This window comes from Chlamydotis macqueenii, chromosome 22 (genome assembly GCF_036417535.1).
Source record: "Chlamydotis macqueenii isolate bChlMac1 chromosome 22, bChlMac1.mat, whole genome shotgun sequence".
Lineage (NCBI taxonomy): Eukaryota > Metazoa > Chordata > Aves > Otidiformes > Otididae > Chlamydotis > Chlamydotis macqueenii.
In genome coordinates, this window is record NC_141577.1 from 3,231,581 (window position 1) to 3,249,275 (window position 17,695).

At 51.1% G+C, this 17,695-nt stretch overlaps 1 protein-coding gene and 1 long non-coding RNA gene across 3 annotated transcripts in view; both read right to left on the reverse strand.

The window, feature by feature from the left end:
• Nucleotides 1-8,923: 8,923 nt before the first annotated feature.
• Nucleotides 8,924-12,384, reverse strand: LOC147598082 (uncharacterized). The gene is made up of 2 exons (XR_015260910.1): nt 9,836-12,384; nt 8,924-9,738 (listed from the first exon to the last, which is right to left on the reverse strand). It is a non-coding gene; the product is annotated as an uncharacterized LOC147598082 (long non-coding RNA).
• A 376-nt stretch (nt 12,385-12,760) lies between these two features.
• The window catches only part of GRIK3 (glutamate ionotropic receptor kainate type subunit 3), a 113,867-nt gene continuing 108,932 nt past the window's right edge, over nt 12,761-17,695 (reverse strand). For both annotated transcript variants that reach the window (XM_086764890.1, XM_086764889.1), the window contains exons 14-16: nt 14,564-14,786; nt 14,075-14,325; nt 12,761-13,038 (exon numbers count right to left, since the gene is read on the reverse strand). In XM_086764890.1, coding sequence (XP_086621016.1) covers nt 12,844-13,038; nt 14,075-14,325; nt 14,564-14,786 — 669 coding nt within the window. In that variant the 3' untranslated portion in view covers nt 12,761-12,843. The remainder of the gene's footprint in view (nt 13,039-14,074; nt 14,326-14,563; nt 14,787-17,695) is intronic.

Consider the following 17,695-nt stretch of genomic DNA (forward strand, 5'->3'; position numbering starts at 1 on the left):
CCCGTCAGTCCCTGCAGAGCTGCTGTTCATCCAGAATCAGCCAGATGATGTGCCCCAGAAGCTGGAATTACCTCCTCCTTCTCATCCTCCTCGCGTCCCCAGCTGCCACCTTTGCGCCGGCCGTGCTCCTTGCCCTGACGTGATCTTGGAACTTAACTGCGAGCCGCTCTCTCTAACCCGGGATTTCAGAGGGCCGGCGGTCTCCAGGGCTTTTCAGCCATGCCTTGGCGAGGTCGGGGAGCCCCAGCGTGTGAGCGGCTGCGGTCCTGCCAGGCGGTGCAGCACGTGCTGGGTGCCTGCTGCCGTCGGGGCTGCGCTGGGAGCCATCTGCGTGCTGCCTGCGGCCGCTGGCTGGGCTCTGACTGCCCACTTCAGAAAGGACATCAGCTTGCCCACTGAGTTTTCCACTTGTTCTTTATGTGTCGAAGTGGCCATCAAAATGTCTCCTGTTCGCCGGTCTCCTGAAGGATCGAGCCTTTGGTGCAGGTCACAGACATCATTCTGGGGATAGCGGTTTGGGCTGCGTGCCACTCCAGCACAGCTGTGGTCTGAGATCCTGGAAATGCACGGGCTGCTTTCCTGAAGCATTAACAGAGAAGCTCGCTAATTGCTGCTAATTAATCCTGTATAGGGTTTATCATGTTTATGAGCAGATGAAGTATAACTTTCTTCTCCTCCTTGACAACCAGAGAACATTTAAGCTTTTTGTGTGGCTTGTTACATCGTCACATTTCAAACCTCACAGTTACCAAAATACTTAGCAATTAGCTTACATCCCTGTGATGCCTGATAACTATATGGGTTTGTTTTTTTTCTAGTCCTGTACTACTCCATGTGTTTTTATGTCATATGGCAAATTAATTCATTTTAATTTCTAGATTTTTCTCTGCATACTGTGAGTCATGGTCCCTGGAAGGCTGGTCGCTGGTCTCTCTGCCCCCGTGAGGTGACATTTCCGTGCCTGCGCACACTCATGCGTGTTCCCGGTGAGCGTGAAGCTGCCGCCACGACCGGCTCTGCCGTACGGCACACGAGGAGGTCTGGCAGCTGGTGGCCACTACACCGCCTTGTGCTGAAGGAGCTCCCAGGCTTTTAAGCTCCCTCAGACTCCCCTGACCCTTTCCATGCTGGGAGCGGTGTCAGTGCCCGTGCACACCGCAGCCGCGTCGTGTTCCCGGCGGTTGCAGGCTGTTCTGTCTGTGACTGTCAGTTGTACGTCACTGCCTGGAGGTGCCTCTGCTCAGCTTTGGAGCCGATTCCAAGAAGAATCTCTTTTATGCTCTGAGGAGCTTGGATAAAACACCGCTAACCAGAGTTTTGAGCCTGCTTGTGCGCAGCTGTGCTGTGGCTGGGAAAGAGCTGCTGGTGCTGGGGATCTGCCCAGTAAAAGCCTCTTCTGAGTCCCGATGCCAGCGCTGGTGGTGCGGTTAGACTGTTGGTGCTGCTGAAACAAACTGAGTTCTGAGGTTTTCTTGCTCTTAGTAAATAGAGGGTATAGACATGATTTTCTTTAGCATTTTATGACCTTATCTTCCTGTCTGCTTGCAAGGAAAACAACCTCTTTAAGAAGTGTTTTAGTGCAGCCCTTCTCCCCGCAAAGCTCCCTTCTTCTAAACTGGCCGTGGAACAGCAGCGCTGGCTCTGCGAACGTCATGGTACTTGTTGCTCTGGACAGCAACACCCGATACATGGATCTTCCTTTCCCTCCAGGGGTAATGACAGCTTAAAAATGCCCCGTCCTGCCTCCACTTCCTGCATTTGGCAGATTTTGGGTAGTTTACATAATTTGGCAGTGATTCTCTGTCTAAACCATGTCCAACATTTCATGCAATAAACTTAATGGACTTTTCCGTCTTTGAACAGCTGAATTCTTTCTGAGCAGCTGCTCTTGGGTTATTGATGGCCTAATTAGAGCACTGCCTTGGGCCTGCCACCAGCCTAGGAACGACTTTTTTACATATTCCAACGTGTAACAGAAACAAAGCGTTTCCAAATGATGATGCTGAGAGGAAGGGAGCACCCACGGCTTGGATTGCAGTGGTGCAGACGTGGAGCCCGGGGAGGATGAAACGGCCAGCGCAGGGAGAGCCATCGCGGCCGCTGACAGGCGAGGTCCTGGCTTCTGCTCGGGACGCGTGCCGAGACGTCGGCCAGCCTGGCAGAAATACTTCTGAGCGACTTCGTGCAAAATTTTTGTCTTTTTAGGGTGGAGCACTGTGTGGAGAGGCCGAGCCATCGGTCCGTGGGTCCCTGCATCCCTGGCAGGGAAAGTGGCATTTCTCTCACCGCAACATTTTGAGGAAATCAAAATGATTTTAGATTGTTTTAAAATTTTCATTGGAGGCTTTGTAATGAAAATTATCCTCCCCCCCCCCCCCCCCCCCAGCCAATAATATTGCCCTTTCCACGCAGTTTTGGTTTTTATTTCATCAATCATCCTTGCTTGGTAGCTCATTTCAAGAGTGCCATGACAGCTTTCTTGGGTGTGAAAATTGAAATTTCAGTTCTTACGCTTGCATACAGCAGTCACCTGGCATGTGTCCATCCGTGAGTTAGTCCAGACTGTCTCATTAGACCTCAATTGTGAGGGGAATAAAAATTCCAGCTCTACCTTCTGGGACCATTCTGCAGCATCCACTTAAATTGCTCTGTGCTAGAAAACATCTGGGATTGTAAATTTGTTTACCAGACCTTTCTAACCATCAACATCCACTGGGAAAAAAAGCCTAAAGGGAGCACGAACAAATGCAAGTTTTCAAAAATCTCGGATTTAACATTCATGGCTATTTAAATAGTTCTTTAAGTCCAAGTTGGAGTGCTCGAACCTCGCAGAGCAGGCCCGCGTTTTGCAGACGAGGGTAGAAGAGGTGAGAGGGAGGGAAGGAGCCGTGCTCAGCTACTCTGGGAGGGCCGGCTCCTCCGGGGAGCTGCTTGGAGCGCAGGCTTTGAGATAATCGCGGGTCTGTGTTTGCAATGCCAGAGGGCTGCTCTTTCCAAACTGCTTTTAAACCCAACGTGCCCATGGTGGGTACTGTAAGTCCTGTTAGAAATAAATAAATAAAACCACCAACAAGCGCTTCAGCGTCAGGATCTCAGACGGTTTTGTTTGTGTTCTTTTCATTTGCCTGGGTAATCGAATTTGTTGGAATTAGGGGTTTGTCTGGATAATAACATTTTCTAACCCTCTGGAACAGAAGAGGGCTGTGGTGAATACCGATGTATGGAGCGCTGTATTGATTGGAATAAACTGGCCCCAGATAGCATCAATTACCCACTTCTGATGGATGTTTGCTCGCTGGCTGCCAGGCTTGGATTGCACAGTATTAGCCGCCATGTCCGCCTGCTAGAAATGCTCGACAGAACCCGGGCCTCCGCCTCTGCTGGGCTCCCTGGCAGGCGGGGAGCCCCGCGGCACAGCGGTGCCGGGGGAGCGGGCGCCTGGCATCCCCGCTAAAGCGAGCGGCGGGCCTGCGCGTGAGTCAGTCCGCGTGTGACAGCAGCGGTCTGCCTGCATGTCTGTGGCCGCGCCGCCTGGCTAATTGTCTCTTTCCTATTAGTCTTTGGTGATTACTAAAGTCAGACGCTGGCGGATCGCTGGTGACAGGAGCAAGGGCACTGGTACTGGTCTGCAGAGCCCTTTAAAGACTGGTCCCCGCCTGGCTCTCCAGCGTGAGGGTGGGCAGGCAGATGCCGAGCAGTGGCCGTAGTTTGTAGGTAGTGTGGTGACAGCTGAGCTGGGTTGTATCTGAGCCAAATCCTGCCCTGCTAGTGGTTAAGGATCTGTACTGTAGGTTGTTTGTGTTCGTGTATAGCTCTCTGTAGAGGAAAAAAATTCAGGCTGTATTTAATTTTCCCAGTTTCTCTATGGTTGTTCAGCCCAGAAGCCGTTTGGGTGGTGTTCCCTCGTGCTCAGGTGTCCGGTGTGTCCAGGCTGGATCCGTACAGCCCTGGCAGCTCTGCATGCACTGGTGACCCCACCACATTCACACCAAATTCCCAACAAGGAGGGGAGCAGGGACCCCGCCATCCCCATGGGCTTGCTCCCTGTGCTGGGGAGTCTCTCCCCATCCACGAGCAGCCAGGGACAGCTGATCCTGGCAGGCTCGGAGCCTTCCAGGAGATTTGGGGTTAGAGAAACAGTGTTTTGTGCCGTGGTAACACCAGGGCAGCAAGGCAACACAGACATTTAGACACGTGTGTACGAACAAGCTAGAAAAGCCAGCAGGGCTCTGGGGTGTGATTACGTTGCAGTGCATCAAGAGGACTAGAATTCACGCTAAAAGACAAACAGTTCCCGTGGTATTACCTATTGTAGCTGCGTGATCGTCTGCAGGATAGATTGGGATTAGCGTTGTAGTAACAACTTGCTGCCTCACGCCCAGCTACTCAAGCTTTTGTGCGCTGAAGGAGTCCTCCCCCACCCCGCGCTGTGCCCGTCTGCGCAGACAGGAGTGGCAGCGCCGTTAATGTGGCATAAGCAGCTAAAGAAGATGTATTTATGCCCCTTCATTTGCAATTGATAATCTCAAGAGTGAGAGGCTGGTAATAAATTTTCTCACTGGGGCTTCTCTCCCTCTGCAGCCCGCGCGGCAGAAGGGAATAGACAGCTCATTTACATAAGATAATGAAACCGCAGCAAAACAGTGAAATTGCAAAGCAACTTTGTTTTAATAATGACAGATGCTTCTTAAATACTTTAATTATGTCTCAGAGCAGTTTTAGCTAGGCCACAAAAAGGGAGAGCAATACTGCTGAAATACTGGAGATTAGCTGCGTTGGCTTTCCACAGCTCGAAGTTCCTCTAAACCAAAACTTTTCTGCTTTGCTCAAACGCTTTCCTGGCTCAGGGAATGCCTGGTTTTGGGTCCTGAGAGAGGAGAGCCGAGTCCTCGCAGGCCGATAACCAGCCCCAGCGTGGGGTGGCCTGGGCTGCAGGCAGTGAGGTCCCAGGCCCTCGCTGGGCAGTGGGACAGCGTTTGCTGGAGCTCTGAGCAGGAGGGACGCCAGCTCGGACAGGTCCATGTCCCACAGACACTGGGGTGCTGCCATCTCTTGTGCTGGCCCACCTGAATTTTTGGAGGCAGCTGGGAGCAGCGCGGCTCTCCGGTGGGTTTGCTATGGGGGCCCTGCTCTGCTCCCCGGCCCCGCTGGCTCTCGCCGCAGGACAACGTGGGGGTACCCCGTGGGCTGGGTCCCCTTGGCACCCCAGCCCTTCTGCTCCCTGGCACTGAGGAGCGCAGGGGGCTGCCTCCGACGCTGTAAAAATGGTGCAAATCTCCCTGGTTAATGATAGGCACAAAAACAATAGCGTAAGCAGCAGCCTAAACCTCTCTGAGCAAAATTCACTGTCAAAGTGCAGCAGACAGCTTGCTATGGAGAAGCAGTGAATGGTGCGTCCAACAAAGCATGGGGAGAAAGATAAACATGTTAATGGGAAAAAATCCATAATGTGAGTAAACAGCATGCATGTAGAAAATGGAAAGAAATTCAGGGCAGCAGGGGAGGATGAAAATAATCTACTGAAGGGTAAAAAGCCCTAAAAGGATAAGATAGTCTGTGCCTGAAATCTTTCTGCAGCATGCTTTCGGTCATTTTTGCAATGATTCATCTCGCTCTGTACTCTGCCATGTGCCCCTTTCCTCTTGTAATGATCCCCCTCTCCCTTCTGCTGGAGGTGGTGTCCTGGTTCCGCCCGCATCCCATTAACGCCCGCAAAAAGGAGCCCCCCAGGCCTGGCACGCCTTTCTCTGGGGCTGTGAGCTGCATCCCAGTCACTTTGCTCATCTACAAAACCCATTTTGAGGCACATTATGTACAGAGCCCATATGTTCCTCCCGCGCTGCCAAAAGAGTTCCTGTTTACCACGATCATGCTTTCAGTCGGTGTTCAGCGTGTACTAAACAGCACCGCTGATACTACTCAAAACAAAAGGTGTCAGCACCCTGGCTGCCCCAGAAAATTGCTCAGCACTTCCAGCTCTGAAGACGTCCCTGAGCACCACCGTCTCCAGCTCCGCTGCTCCTGCTCGCTCAGTCTGGCGGCGGGGCCCGATTCTGTGCCAGTCCTGAGCCGGCCGTGCTCTCTGAAGGCCATCGCCTTCGTGCGTCGGGGAAGAGCAGCATGGGGAAAGTTGTTCTTAGGTTGGGGCGGGGGATTGCTTTTAAAATTTTTAAAAATGTTTTTAATATCTGGAAATGCAGAGAAAAGCCAAAGCCGTACGTCCATAGGTGCTGGTGCTGTAAACGCCTGGCAGGAGAGCAGCTCCTGTGGGGTGTGAGGAGCAGGCACACAGCCTGTCCCTGTCACCAGACTGCTGGGCTGGCCTGGGCTGGCGTGCCCCTCCGGCACCGGACTCCTGCTCCCCTCCCTTTCCTTGCCCCTCTGGGTAGGACGTGCCTTTCAGTTTTCTGGTGTCTCCTGCTTTGTTTCTTTTCCTCTGTTTACCTGAGCTCCTGTGAGATGCACAGCTTTCCAAGGCAGAATCACAGATTTTTCTCCTTAAAAGTCGAACCTCAGTGTACAACACTGGTTTGGTATTTCAGTTCCTGGCTGAAAATACCAGCTGCAGAAGTTACACAGAAATTTTTGAAAGAAAATGTAACCAAATTCTTCCAAATGTCACAAGCAAGTTTAGATTCGGGCTGGGTGTCCAGCAAAGGCTCAGGGTAGGTTTCGTTTTGTGCCGGCTGCTTTGCCGCGGGCTGGCGAGCTCGCTTTTCTGCTGGGTTTCACCTCTCGTTGACGTTACCTTCTGGTTCTGCAGGGCCCAGCCTGCCCTGTTCCCACTTAGTTCCCCCTGGAGAGGGCAAGGGCTTTGTCAGGGGGAAAGTGATTTTATTAGATGTGGTTACAGCTCTCTGTTTCCGTAGGTGTTACGGGCCTGTAGGTTAACGATGTGTACCCACTTCTCCTGACGTGTGATGAGCGTCTCAGTCTGTTAAACCCACCACGTGGTGCGTTGGCGGAGAAGCTGGATTTCCCTCTGTCCCCATTCCCTCTGTTCCGTCCCCAAATTTTCATTAAGGAAATCAGATGTATTTTGCTGATGAAAACAGCAAACTTGCCTGAGTCCTACCTGAGTGACCGAGTTCTGGTTTGGTTTGAGGGAGGAGGAGAGGGTTGGTGTTCGTGGCTGCTGAGTAGAGAGGAGTCGTGGCGGTTCGTGACCGCTGTCCTTCCCTTCGAGCCGGCCCAGGGCTCCATCAGAGCTCTGACATCCAGGGTCAGGAAAACGCTTGCTTGCAGACGTACAATTACTGCTTTAAAATGGGATTTTGCTGAAAGAATACAAGTTAAAAATCATTCTCTCTGCTGAGCTGGAAATCTGAAATGTCTAAAGGTGCCTGGGTGGAAGAGGGAGGGGGGAGGTTGGGCAGAGGCGCCTCTCACCGTTTCCCAATTCTCTCCTGCTTTTGCCCAGAGGGACTAATTGGTGCTCAAAGGGAACCGATCTCCTTTTTTTTTTGTGAGGGAAATCTGTTGTCTGATTAATTATTCATTTGTAGCATGATTGGCAGCTTTGAGGTGGTGGGTTCCCAGTCAGCAAAGGGTGATCTGCTGACTGACAAGGTTAATTGCTGCCTGGCGTTATTGATGATAATGATTTATGTCGACAATTCCTGGTATTTCTAGCACAGATGGAAGTTTGCCGCGCTGGGTCAGCCGGCGCTGCCCTGTCCTGCCCCATGCTGTCCTCGGCAGCCGGGAGCAGCCGGTCCCTTGCTGCGACCCTTGGCGCACGGAAAGGGATTTCGTTCCCAGAAGCAGATCTCACGTGCTAAGCAATGCAGAACCAGCTTTGCAAAGGCATCAGTCGCTTTTACCTTTTTTCCTCTTCTTCTTTTTGACATGTTCTCTGCATATTGATTGGGGTTCAGAATGTAGAAGTGAGACTCGGCTCTGCTCTGAAAATCCCTCCTCGGAGGCAGCGTCAAAGCTGCCGTTTTCCAGGGGGCTCGAGTGAATAGAGATGAGAAAGATTTATGAGGGTGACCCTTAAAAATGATTAAAATAGGAAGGAATTATCTTTTAAGTCTCAGAATACGGGAAATGGCAACTTCTGGGGATTATTTAATAAATGCACATCCACAGCGCTTCAAACGCTGCCCTTCCACCCCAACCATGTCTCCAGAACGCCGCTCCGCAGCGAAGGAGAGCGGGACTCGCGCGGCAGGGGCCCGGAGCTGGGCGCGCGGTCCCCAGGGCTGTGCTTTGCTCTTCAAGTTTGTTTTATTGTAGCCTCGAATGGCACAATTCCAATCGCTGTCATCGTTCCCATCCTGGAAACCGCAGACATTTTCTCCCTGCCTCGACGTAATAAAGTAGAATCATAAAGATTTCAAACTAATAAACATTGGCCTTTAGGGTGCTTTCAGCTTTTATCAGGCTAATAAGATTTTTGCCGTTCATGGAAAGGGAGAGCAGGTAAACAGAGCTTTTATGAACCTTGCAGCCCGCTGGGGACCCGCGGTCCTGTCGGAGGAGCTCGGGCTCGGGCACTTTTCCGTAATGAAAAGCACACGCAGCCTGCGGGCAAACCACGTTGGGAGAGCGTTTCTGGAGGTGGCTCTTCATGGCGTGTCTGGGCTTAATTATTTCTGTGATACCTAACCTCCCGTAGGTGTAGGAGGACGGGGAGCCTTACGCAGTCGGAGCCTCATCATCCGTCTTCCCCACCCCTGACCGAAGGTGAAGCGAACGGGGATCATTCCTTCCTCTCCTGGGGTTGTGGTGGAGCCCGTCATCACCGCTCCTCAACGCGCACGGATCCCCGCTGGCGATCTTTGCCGTTAGCTGTGAGTTGGGCTTTTTTGTGAGTGATTATCAGGAGAGACGGGGGATGCCGTTAAACAGCTTGGTTTTAGGTATAAAATTTCAACAAGGAGGAAGGGAGTTGTTCAGTATAAACAAGGCATAAACGCTGTAATTTTCTAGAAATTATTTTTTATTTAAAATTTAAAACCATATTACTTCATACAGCAAACTGTGCACTTTGATATATCACAGTGTCTTTAAAAGGAAAATAATCGGAATTTTTTCTTTTTGTTCTTTTTTTTGGAAATTTTATTTACATCAGCCTAGAATGATCAGCAAGTAACACAGTTACTATGAAACCAAAATTGTTACAAAATGTTTACAAAAAACTATATTCATAGAAATTCTGCATGTCCACAAAGGAAAATCCCCTGAATGTCACGGAGACCATTTTTCCTTTTTTTCCACTCTTTTCTGTTTTTTTTTTTCTTTTTCTTTTTTTTTTTTTTTGTCTTTTTTTTGAGAAACATGTCAAAGTAAGGTACAGACAGCAGAGGGCTTGCGACGCCGCTGCCCGGGAAGGCTCCAGCCTGAGCAGCGCCCGGTGACGCCCGCGCAGGGACCCGCCGTCGCGCCCCGCAGTCGCTGGGTGTTGGGGCTCGGGGTCTCCCACAGTTTTGCCACGCGTGGCTCAGGTTGGCGAGCGCTGGGCGACAACTGCCCAAATCTGTGGGGTCTCTTTGCGGCAACCTTCCCAGCGACCACCCGTGCTGGCACCCGACCGAATCCTGCTCCTCAGAAGCACCCACCGAGGGGGAGCAGTGGTTGCCCAGAGCTGGAGCTGGTTCCCCTTTGCGTATTCCATCTCTCTGTGGGTCTGTCCTCTCGACGTCGTACCCAGCACGCACTGTTGGTCCACTCCAAACAGAAAAGCAACCCCAAACCAAGCCACCCGCTTTGCCCCTGCTCTGTCTCACAGGGGAGCTGGAAGGAAAAAGCAAGTGACAATGGGACAGTGAACTGAGGTGACAGCAGTTTAGATACAGTTTCATAGCCCAAATGTGTTTTTTTTCCTCCTTACTTTTTCAGTTCCACTGCCCACCAGGTGAAGAAAGGAACTGATTTAAAGTTGGAAGTCAGATGATTTCTAAGACGTGAGTCATCAGTAGTCACAAACAGGTCCCAAAATAGCTGGCAGAAGGCTTTGAGGCTTTGTCATCAGGTCTGCCCCTCCTGGTCTCCCAACACATGGCTGCTGAGTGTCAGGCTCCTTCCTCCTGCTCTGTGGTCAAACACCCCTGGCCCCCGCGCTCCGCAGGACAAAGGCAAGGAGCACACAGGGTACGTGGGAATAACGGGAGACTCTGGTCTCCGCTGAGCAGCACAGCAGCAGGCTGATTAACGCTGGCGCTGGGTGAGCTGGCCCTGGCTTCAGCAGAAGGCTGAGGTCTGAAACCGGCTCAGCTCACCTCCCCTCGGTTCACGGAGAGCGGGAGCCAGCGGTGGCCCCGGCTGCGTCCCGGGCAGCTCCCCCAGCTCCGGCGGTGTTTTGAGCGGTACAGAACGTTTCCTTGTTGTTCAGTGCCAGACGTTTTAACGACCAAGATTAAAACAAAAAAAAAAAGATAACGTAGATGCACGAAGTGAGCTGCTGTTCCGTGGTGGATTTATGGGCAGTGTGGAGAGGGAAGTGGGAGGGTTTATCTGCAGGGTTTGGTCTCGCTGGCACGTAGCACCAGTGATTCCAGGTGCTGCCTTTTCACTCTGGGACGTTTGTGATAAAATCAAATCAAACTGGTGTCAAAGATGAATAAATGGGGTTTCTGGTATTAGTAATTATTTATTTATTTTTAAAAAATCTGCCAAGAAGCAACATGAGTGCTATTTTCTGCGATATTTTACTCTCTGGATGTTTAAAGCCAGTTTCAGACTTTGTTTTTATCTCTGCCTTAACTGTAAAAATCTCTGAGAGTTTAGAAATCTGCAAGGGAAACAAAATCTACTCTTCTGACAGGGCTAAAGACTTGCAAAGAGATGCAGAAAGAATGTCACCAGCTTTGGGAAGCAGACCCGTACTTCAGTCTATCCTCTGCTGTAGGGGTCTGGTCAGCAATCGATGCCCACTGAGACGGCAGCTTTCACCCCTAACTTGTCATGGTTCTATGAAAAGGTGAAAATTTAACGTGAATTCTTTGCATATCTTTGCTTGAATTAAAATATGACAAATTTCTTTTTTTTTGTTTGTTTGTTTTGGATCATTCTGTTGCTTTTTCACATCATGGAAAAGCAAAATAAGGACAAACGATGTTCTGTGATGGGAGGGGGGGACACACACAGCTATCTCCCTTTGAGCTAATTTGCTAATTCTCATCAGCTCCAAAGATAACCTTCCGAACTGAGCCTCAGCAAGAAACAGGTGGGAGGAAAAAGCCCTGCAGTCAGCTACAAACAGGTTTGTTCCTGTGGGCGTGGAAAGGCCTCACAGCTCGGGGAGGGCAACCGGGGTCAGTTCAGCCGCTGGTTCCCGTGGCGGCTGTGGCACCTCGCTCCGCTCGTGATGCAGAGCCGAGTTTTGGGATGCAGAGCTCGGGCACCGGCTGCTCCGTCGCCACGCTACCCCGCCTGCCCCCCCCAAAGCAGGATTTAGGTGGTGGGGGGCAGGAGGGGTGTCCAGCAGCAGCACGCTCTGCGGCAGGTCGCTGTCATCCTGACGCGTGCGAGGGAAGGAGGTTGCTCTTTTCTTCAACACCCGTGTTTAAACCAGAGCTTTTAAGCACCTTTGCAATACTCTGTGTGATGCTCTGGGTTACAGTGGGCAGAGCCATTTCTGTTTGTTTCATTTTGCAAATTCCCCCGCAGAGCGTCCCCCTGGCCACCCCTGCGGTTCCTGGGGGAGGGATGGAGCCGAGTGACGCTACTCCAGCCTTGCTTTAGGTCAGCAGAGAGGTCTTTGGTAATTCTGACTAAATTATCTGCAGGACCAGCCTTCTGGGCTAAGCAACCTGAAAATAACACAGTTCATGGAAGATTTCTTAAAAACATTTTAGCGTGTGTTTGCTTAAACCACGCGGAGATGCGGCCTGAGGGGCTGCGGTTCACCAGGCGGAACAAGAGGGATGTCGGGCTTGGGTCCCGCAGCGCTGCTTGTCCCAGGCCAGCCCCGGCCCTGCGCACTGAGACTTCACTTTCAGGTCTCTGACGCCACGGGGAGCGTTCAGTCCCAAACCAGACTACAGTCCTCTCCCTGGACCTGGAGATCACGGTGTCACCCTGGGCGCGGGCTGGGGTTTGGTGTGGGACGTGTGGGTAGTGTCGCTTGGAGATGGCAGTGGCTCCCGTGCACGCCGAGCTGTCCCATCCCTGGCCAGGAGTTCGGCTCCGTCCAGGCTTACTCGCCCTCACAGTCAGCTGTGGTGGCTCTGCCGGTGACCGTGTGTGCTGCCTTCTCCCGCCGCAGCCCCGCGTGGACTTCCCGCTGCGGACGGCCACAGCCAGACGGCCGTGAGGTGAAGGGCCGCCGTGCGATGCTTCGAGGGAAGGCACAGCCTTGGCCATCGCGGCGCTTCACAAGTACCTTCCCAAGCATGCTGTGTGCGTCGGCGGGGAATGGGTGCTTGCGCTGGCGGCTGCTCACGCTGCACCTGCAAAGTGTTTCTTTTTATTGCCATGCTGAAGAAGCCTTGCTCGGGGGCTCCTCCTTACCCGCCGAGGGTCGGTTTGGCTCAATTCTGTTTCGCCTCCATGTGTTTTCAGTATGTAAACATCAGACTCCTGGATGGTAGCGTGTTTGGACTCCATGAGGCCTGTAGGATCTAAGCGTTAAAAAAAAAAGGAATGAAAAAAATAACAAAAACAAAACAGAAAAGCCCCAAGACCCATGTTGTAGTCCGTGCTTTGAAGTTCTTCTTCTGTGCCAGTGGTCGATGCAGCTGTGTTGTAAAGGCCTTGTTCTTGAAATGAACCAAACCAGGCTCTTTTTTTTTCTGTTTTTTTTTTTCCTTGTTTTTTAATCCTTTCTTCCCTAGTTAAGAGTGCATCCAGCCTCGTCTGCCGCAGTTCGTCCCCTCCCGCCCCCCCCGTTCCCATTCCCTAGGGAAACACAGGTGTCAATCCAGTGTTGCAGGTCATGTTGTCCTTCCCTGGCAGCCGGCGGTCGTTGAACGTGTGCATGTTGATCACGGCGTCCGTCTTCACCATGACGGGTGGCTGGGGCTTGTGCTTGACCCGCCGCTGGCAGGTGAGCGACAGCCGGATCTCGTCAGCCATGGCGCTGCAGAAGGAGCGCTGGGGACAGCAGGGACAAAAAGCAGCGTTACTCCTGGCAAAGTGTTCTGCTCGCCTCTCCGTGAGCTGCAGGGTGCTGCAACTAGGCTCTGCAGAGGGCAAGCATGGGGTTTAGGCTGCGTTTAAGGCATCAGCTGTGCTCAGCGGGACTTCAGCGATGCACGGGCGTCTGGTTGAACCCTTTTCTTTGGCAAGAATTGTACCTTTGAGACGCTAAAGCCTGCAGAAAGGCAGAGCTACGGGCGGCTGTCGGAGTGGCGATGCTTTGTGTGATCCTTGCTGGGGGTCTGGTAGGTTTATGTGCTGGGAACCAGCGGGCTGTTGGATCCTGCTGGGCTTGCCAGTGGGCAGTTTTCCTTCATCTATCTACTCGGTCACACACGCAGCTTGCTGTGATTTCTGGTTGTGCACGCAAGTGCACTTTCCCCTCACTGCACCATGCCGTGCAAGGAAGAGGGAAAACCATAAAAGCAGCCCTCGTTTCAAGAGCAGTAATCAGCCGCTGCGGGCGAGATGGGCCGTTTGTGTAAGTGTTGTGGAAAGCTGAGGAAATAGCATGAGTTCCTGGTGGACCCTGACCCGTTCCTTGAGGCTCTTTGAACAGGAGTGGGGAAGAGAGATGGAGACTTCATGTGTGTATAGGTTATGGCTGGAATATGCAACGCGGTTGCACATGATAGCGGTGAGCGGATGTAACAGCTCAGAAGGCTCCCTCCCAGGGCCTCTGTCCATAGTTTCATGACTTATGTGTTGACTTTCTCAAAATTACCCCATAAATGTTTGCTAGTCTAGATATTGCAGCAGCAGATGACCCTGATCAGGGTAGACACGATTTGCCCCCTGACCGGAGGCTGTTGGGGCGGGACAGGAGTAATGAGCCTTAGGGGACAGAACTTTGGGGATGCTGCATTTCAGCCCTTGGGGGACCCCCCTGCGGCAGGGGCAGGGCCGAATCCTCCTGCCTGTCTCTGGGGTCAAAGCAAAGTCCCCAAGGGCTGGGCTAGTGGTGGTGCAGGGACACTGAGGAAATCAGTACCTGCTCACGCTCCGCCGTTTTGCGCAGCTTGTAGATGAACTCCACCATGGCCACGAAGACCGATAGCACCAAGCCTGCTGCCAAAACGATGAAAATCCCGCCGATGTTCTGGATGCCCAGAGCGCTGGCCTCCTTGTTCTCATCCTCAGGGCAGCCGTTCCCTCGCCACCACTTCTCTTTCATAACGTGGAGCTTGTCCTCCTCCTGGAGCTGGAGGATGGCGATGGTGATCTTGTCCCTGTACGGTGACCCTGGGGAGGGGGAACACCATTACATGCAGAGGGAAAGTGGGACAAAAATCACGCAAAGCAGGGAGTGTGTCTGCGCTAAGCAGGGCTGTTCCGACCTCTCTTCAACAGGCAGACAATGTAAGCTTTGGTATTTGGAAATTTGCTGCTGGGAGTGGATTATCTTAATCCTATCTGTTGTATTTGTGGTAACTAGCCCCCCTCCTGGGCTACCTACAGAAACCCTATGGCTGTCACTTACCCATGGGAGTCCCAATCCCGTAGCCTTTGGAATCGATGAGCCCCCCGATCTGCGTCAGGTTGCAGTTCCGCTGGGTGATGTATTCGATGGTGGTTGACTCCATCAGCAGGGCGTAATCGGCTGTGAGAGTTCGCTGGATTCCTTCCTCGTTGTTTTTTACCAGTGCTGTGGGTTTGCTGCTCATGAAAGCCCACATTTTTTCAAACGTAGAAATTTTGGATTTCTGGAAAAATGATACACCCCACCCCCAAAATAAGAATTAGTCTTCTAATTGCTGCTCTTGTCTTTACAGTAAATGATAAAATACCAGTTTGAGAACAGATCACTTTTGGAACCGTTACCAATTTGACCTTGTCTTAAATATCTCTCTGCTTTCACTACACAACGTTGTTGGCATCTCGTTGCTGTAAGCAAGAAAGGTTCCAGCACACTTAGCGTTGTACAGACACTCAGCCCAGAGACCTTATCTCTTAGATGGAACTGAACTATTCACTCCCTTCCATGAGGTACAGCAAGACCCTGCCTTGATGTCCTGCAGAACTTGCCAGTGTGACAGGCTATTGGGATATCTGTTTAATTTCCTAACCAGAATTTTGTTTATCCTGTAATGTTTCTGCACAATGAGAGAAGACAGAGAACGTTTCAGAGGGCATGTTTTCCTTTTTGTACACGCTCTATTATATTTTTGTCTTTCCTCAAGCATTGCAAGGAAGCATGTCTCCTCTGAGATATGTGCAACTGCCAAATGAATTTAGCGTATCCACATAAACAGAGGCATAGAAATATTCAAGAAGATTGTCTTACAGCTAAAAATAAACATGGATATTCTTTCACTATCAGCAGGCATTCTGTTAAAAAATGAGGAATTATGTTTTCTACCTTACTATTCACATGAGTGTCTTTTTTTGTCTTTTAGAAAATGTATTGGGTGAGAAGAAATACGGTTATTTGATGTCTTTCCATCACGTTTGAAATATACCATTTATCTATGACCACTTTCTGAATTGTCTCTGTGTAGGTTGTCACAAAAGACATAACTGGCTTTAGTCTAGGAAGACTCCCCAGGAAAGGCACATCAGCTTTCTTGAAGCACGTCCGTCGCTGGTCGCTGTGTTCCCGTGGGTGAGCGTAGCTCTCATCATCCCAGCTCTACACGTCCAGTTGAGCTCTGGAAAAGCACTTGGATACCGAGGCTTGTGTTCATGCTGCTGCCTGCTCCTTTATGTGCTATTCCTCTTTTCTGCCTAATTTCTTGTTTTTCCTAGGTCTCTTTTTGCCTTCTTATTTTGTAAGAGGCAGCTTAGTCAGCCAAAACCTCCTCCTTCACAACACCACTTAGCGAGAGCCTGAAGCTGGCTGATAAGTTGGAGGGGCTGATAAGTCTTTGTGCATTGCCTTGAATGAGGGTAACCTCACCTGCGGCTGCACGAGGAGTTGCTGCGGCAGAGGCTGTGCTTTCTGGTCTAGCTGTCGTTTATCTCCGTTCGAGGTCTCTGTCCTTCCGTAAGAAAGCAGGAGATGGAGCCCCAGCACATCCCAACTGCTGCTATCACATCTCCCTCTCATTTTTCAATATCACCCAAAACATGCTAGCCTAGTTTCTTCTCATAAAAACTCTATAGATAAGGGTAAATTAGCTAAGAAAAAGTCAGTCCCTCATAATGCTTTATATTTCACATATTTTGCCCGTCTACCTCCTTTTTTCGGCATATTTAACAAAAGTTGGGACGTGACTTAACGCCCCAAAGTTGGTTGGTGTAGCGCAGGGACAAAGGCTGTTCCTCTGTCTTTAACCCTGTGGGCTCATTCTCCTGCCTGAAATAACCACGGACTCATTTCTTCTCCGTTAAAGCCCGTGCTCGTTATAATCCACTTGAACGTGCAGTAGCGGATGTGCCAGAGCAAACTTCATTCAAGAGGCAGGATTATCTCCCTCACTTGAAAATCTGGGCCAGTGCCTGTAAGGTGGATTTGTGGCATCTGTCAAACCTCAAAGAGCAGCAAGAAATGTAGCCTCCAAAAGGATTATTAAATATCTGTGCATTACAATGGGTAATTGAAATGAATAGCGCACTCGACTTGCTGATAACGACTTGTTTAACATTTATATAGTTCACATCAGAGGCCTCTGGGTTCACTGCCCCTCCCTTTCTCTCCTTCTCTTCCTCCATTTAATGCTCCTTGGGTGTTGACACAGAGCTCTTAAACAACATCAGTGTTCTCCCAGTTTAAAGCATAGAGCAAAATAAACTGGCAAAAAATCAATAGGCTGCATTTAGTGAAGCTAATAGGACTTGCATGAGGCATTGTGGCTCTTCAGACAACTTAAATTACATGAGACAGGGCTCTCTGGAAGAGAAAAACACTATTCTCTTCTCTTCTTAAATCACTGCTCCCCGCCAGCTGAAAGGACTTCATTGTGTTTTGAAAAGCCAGGAGGAGTCCAGCTCCCTGGGCTCTGGTTGCGGCCTCCAGCCCCTCAGTGTCCTGGGCCGGGCACCCTCTCCGGCCAGAGCACCTCCAGGTGAGCGCTGGCCACCAGATCACAGCGACCCGGCTTCCTCGCTCCTTGTGAGACAGCCGAAACACAGACACGCCAACCCCGGGCTGAGACCCTCCGCAGAGACGGGCCGTCTCCTGCAGCAGAACGCTGCTGGTTGCAATGGCCTCGTCTTCCCCAGGACAAGGCTGTGGTGGCTCCTTCAGCCAGGGCAGCTCAGGCCTCGGGTGCAGGCAGGGCGGCTCGATGCTCGTCTCAGGTCAAGGCAATCTCAGGCTCTCTCCGTAGTCTAAAACCTGACATCCCTCACTGGGAATTTATTTCTTATTAGTTTCTTTAACTTTGCTAACGCTCCTTTTCCAAGAGAAAATTCACCAACTGCAATTCTCAGCACAGCCCCAGCAGTTTGATAGACCTGGCCGTTTGTTACAAGTCTAATTTAGAAGCAATTGTCAGTCATTGTGAGAGCAGTCATCAATCAAAAATTGCGGGAGTAACCGCGGTGAGGAGCGTACGGTGCCCCAGCTCACACCTAATTCGACTGCTATACATTTTTTCCTGTTAGGGGAAAAGTTGTTCCTTCCTCCCTCTCCTCCTCTCAGAATACTTCAGCCCTGCTGCAAACACGGCCG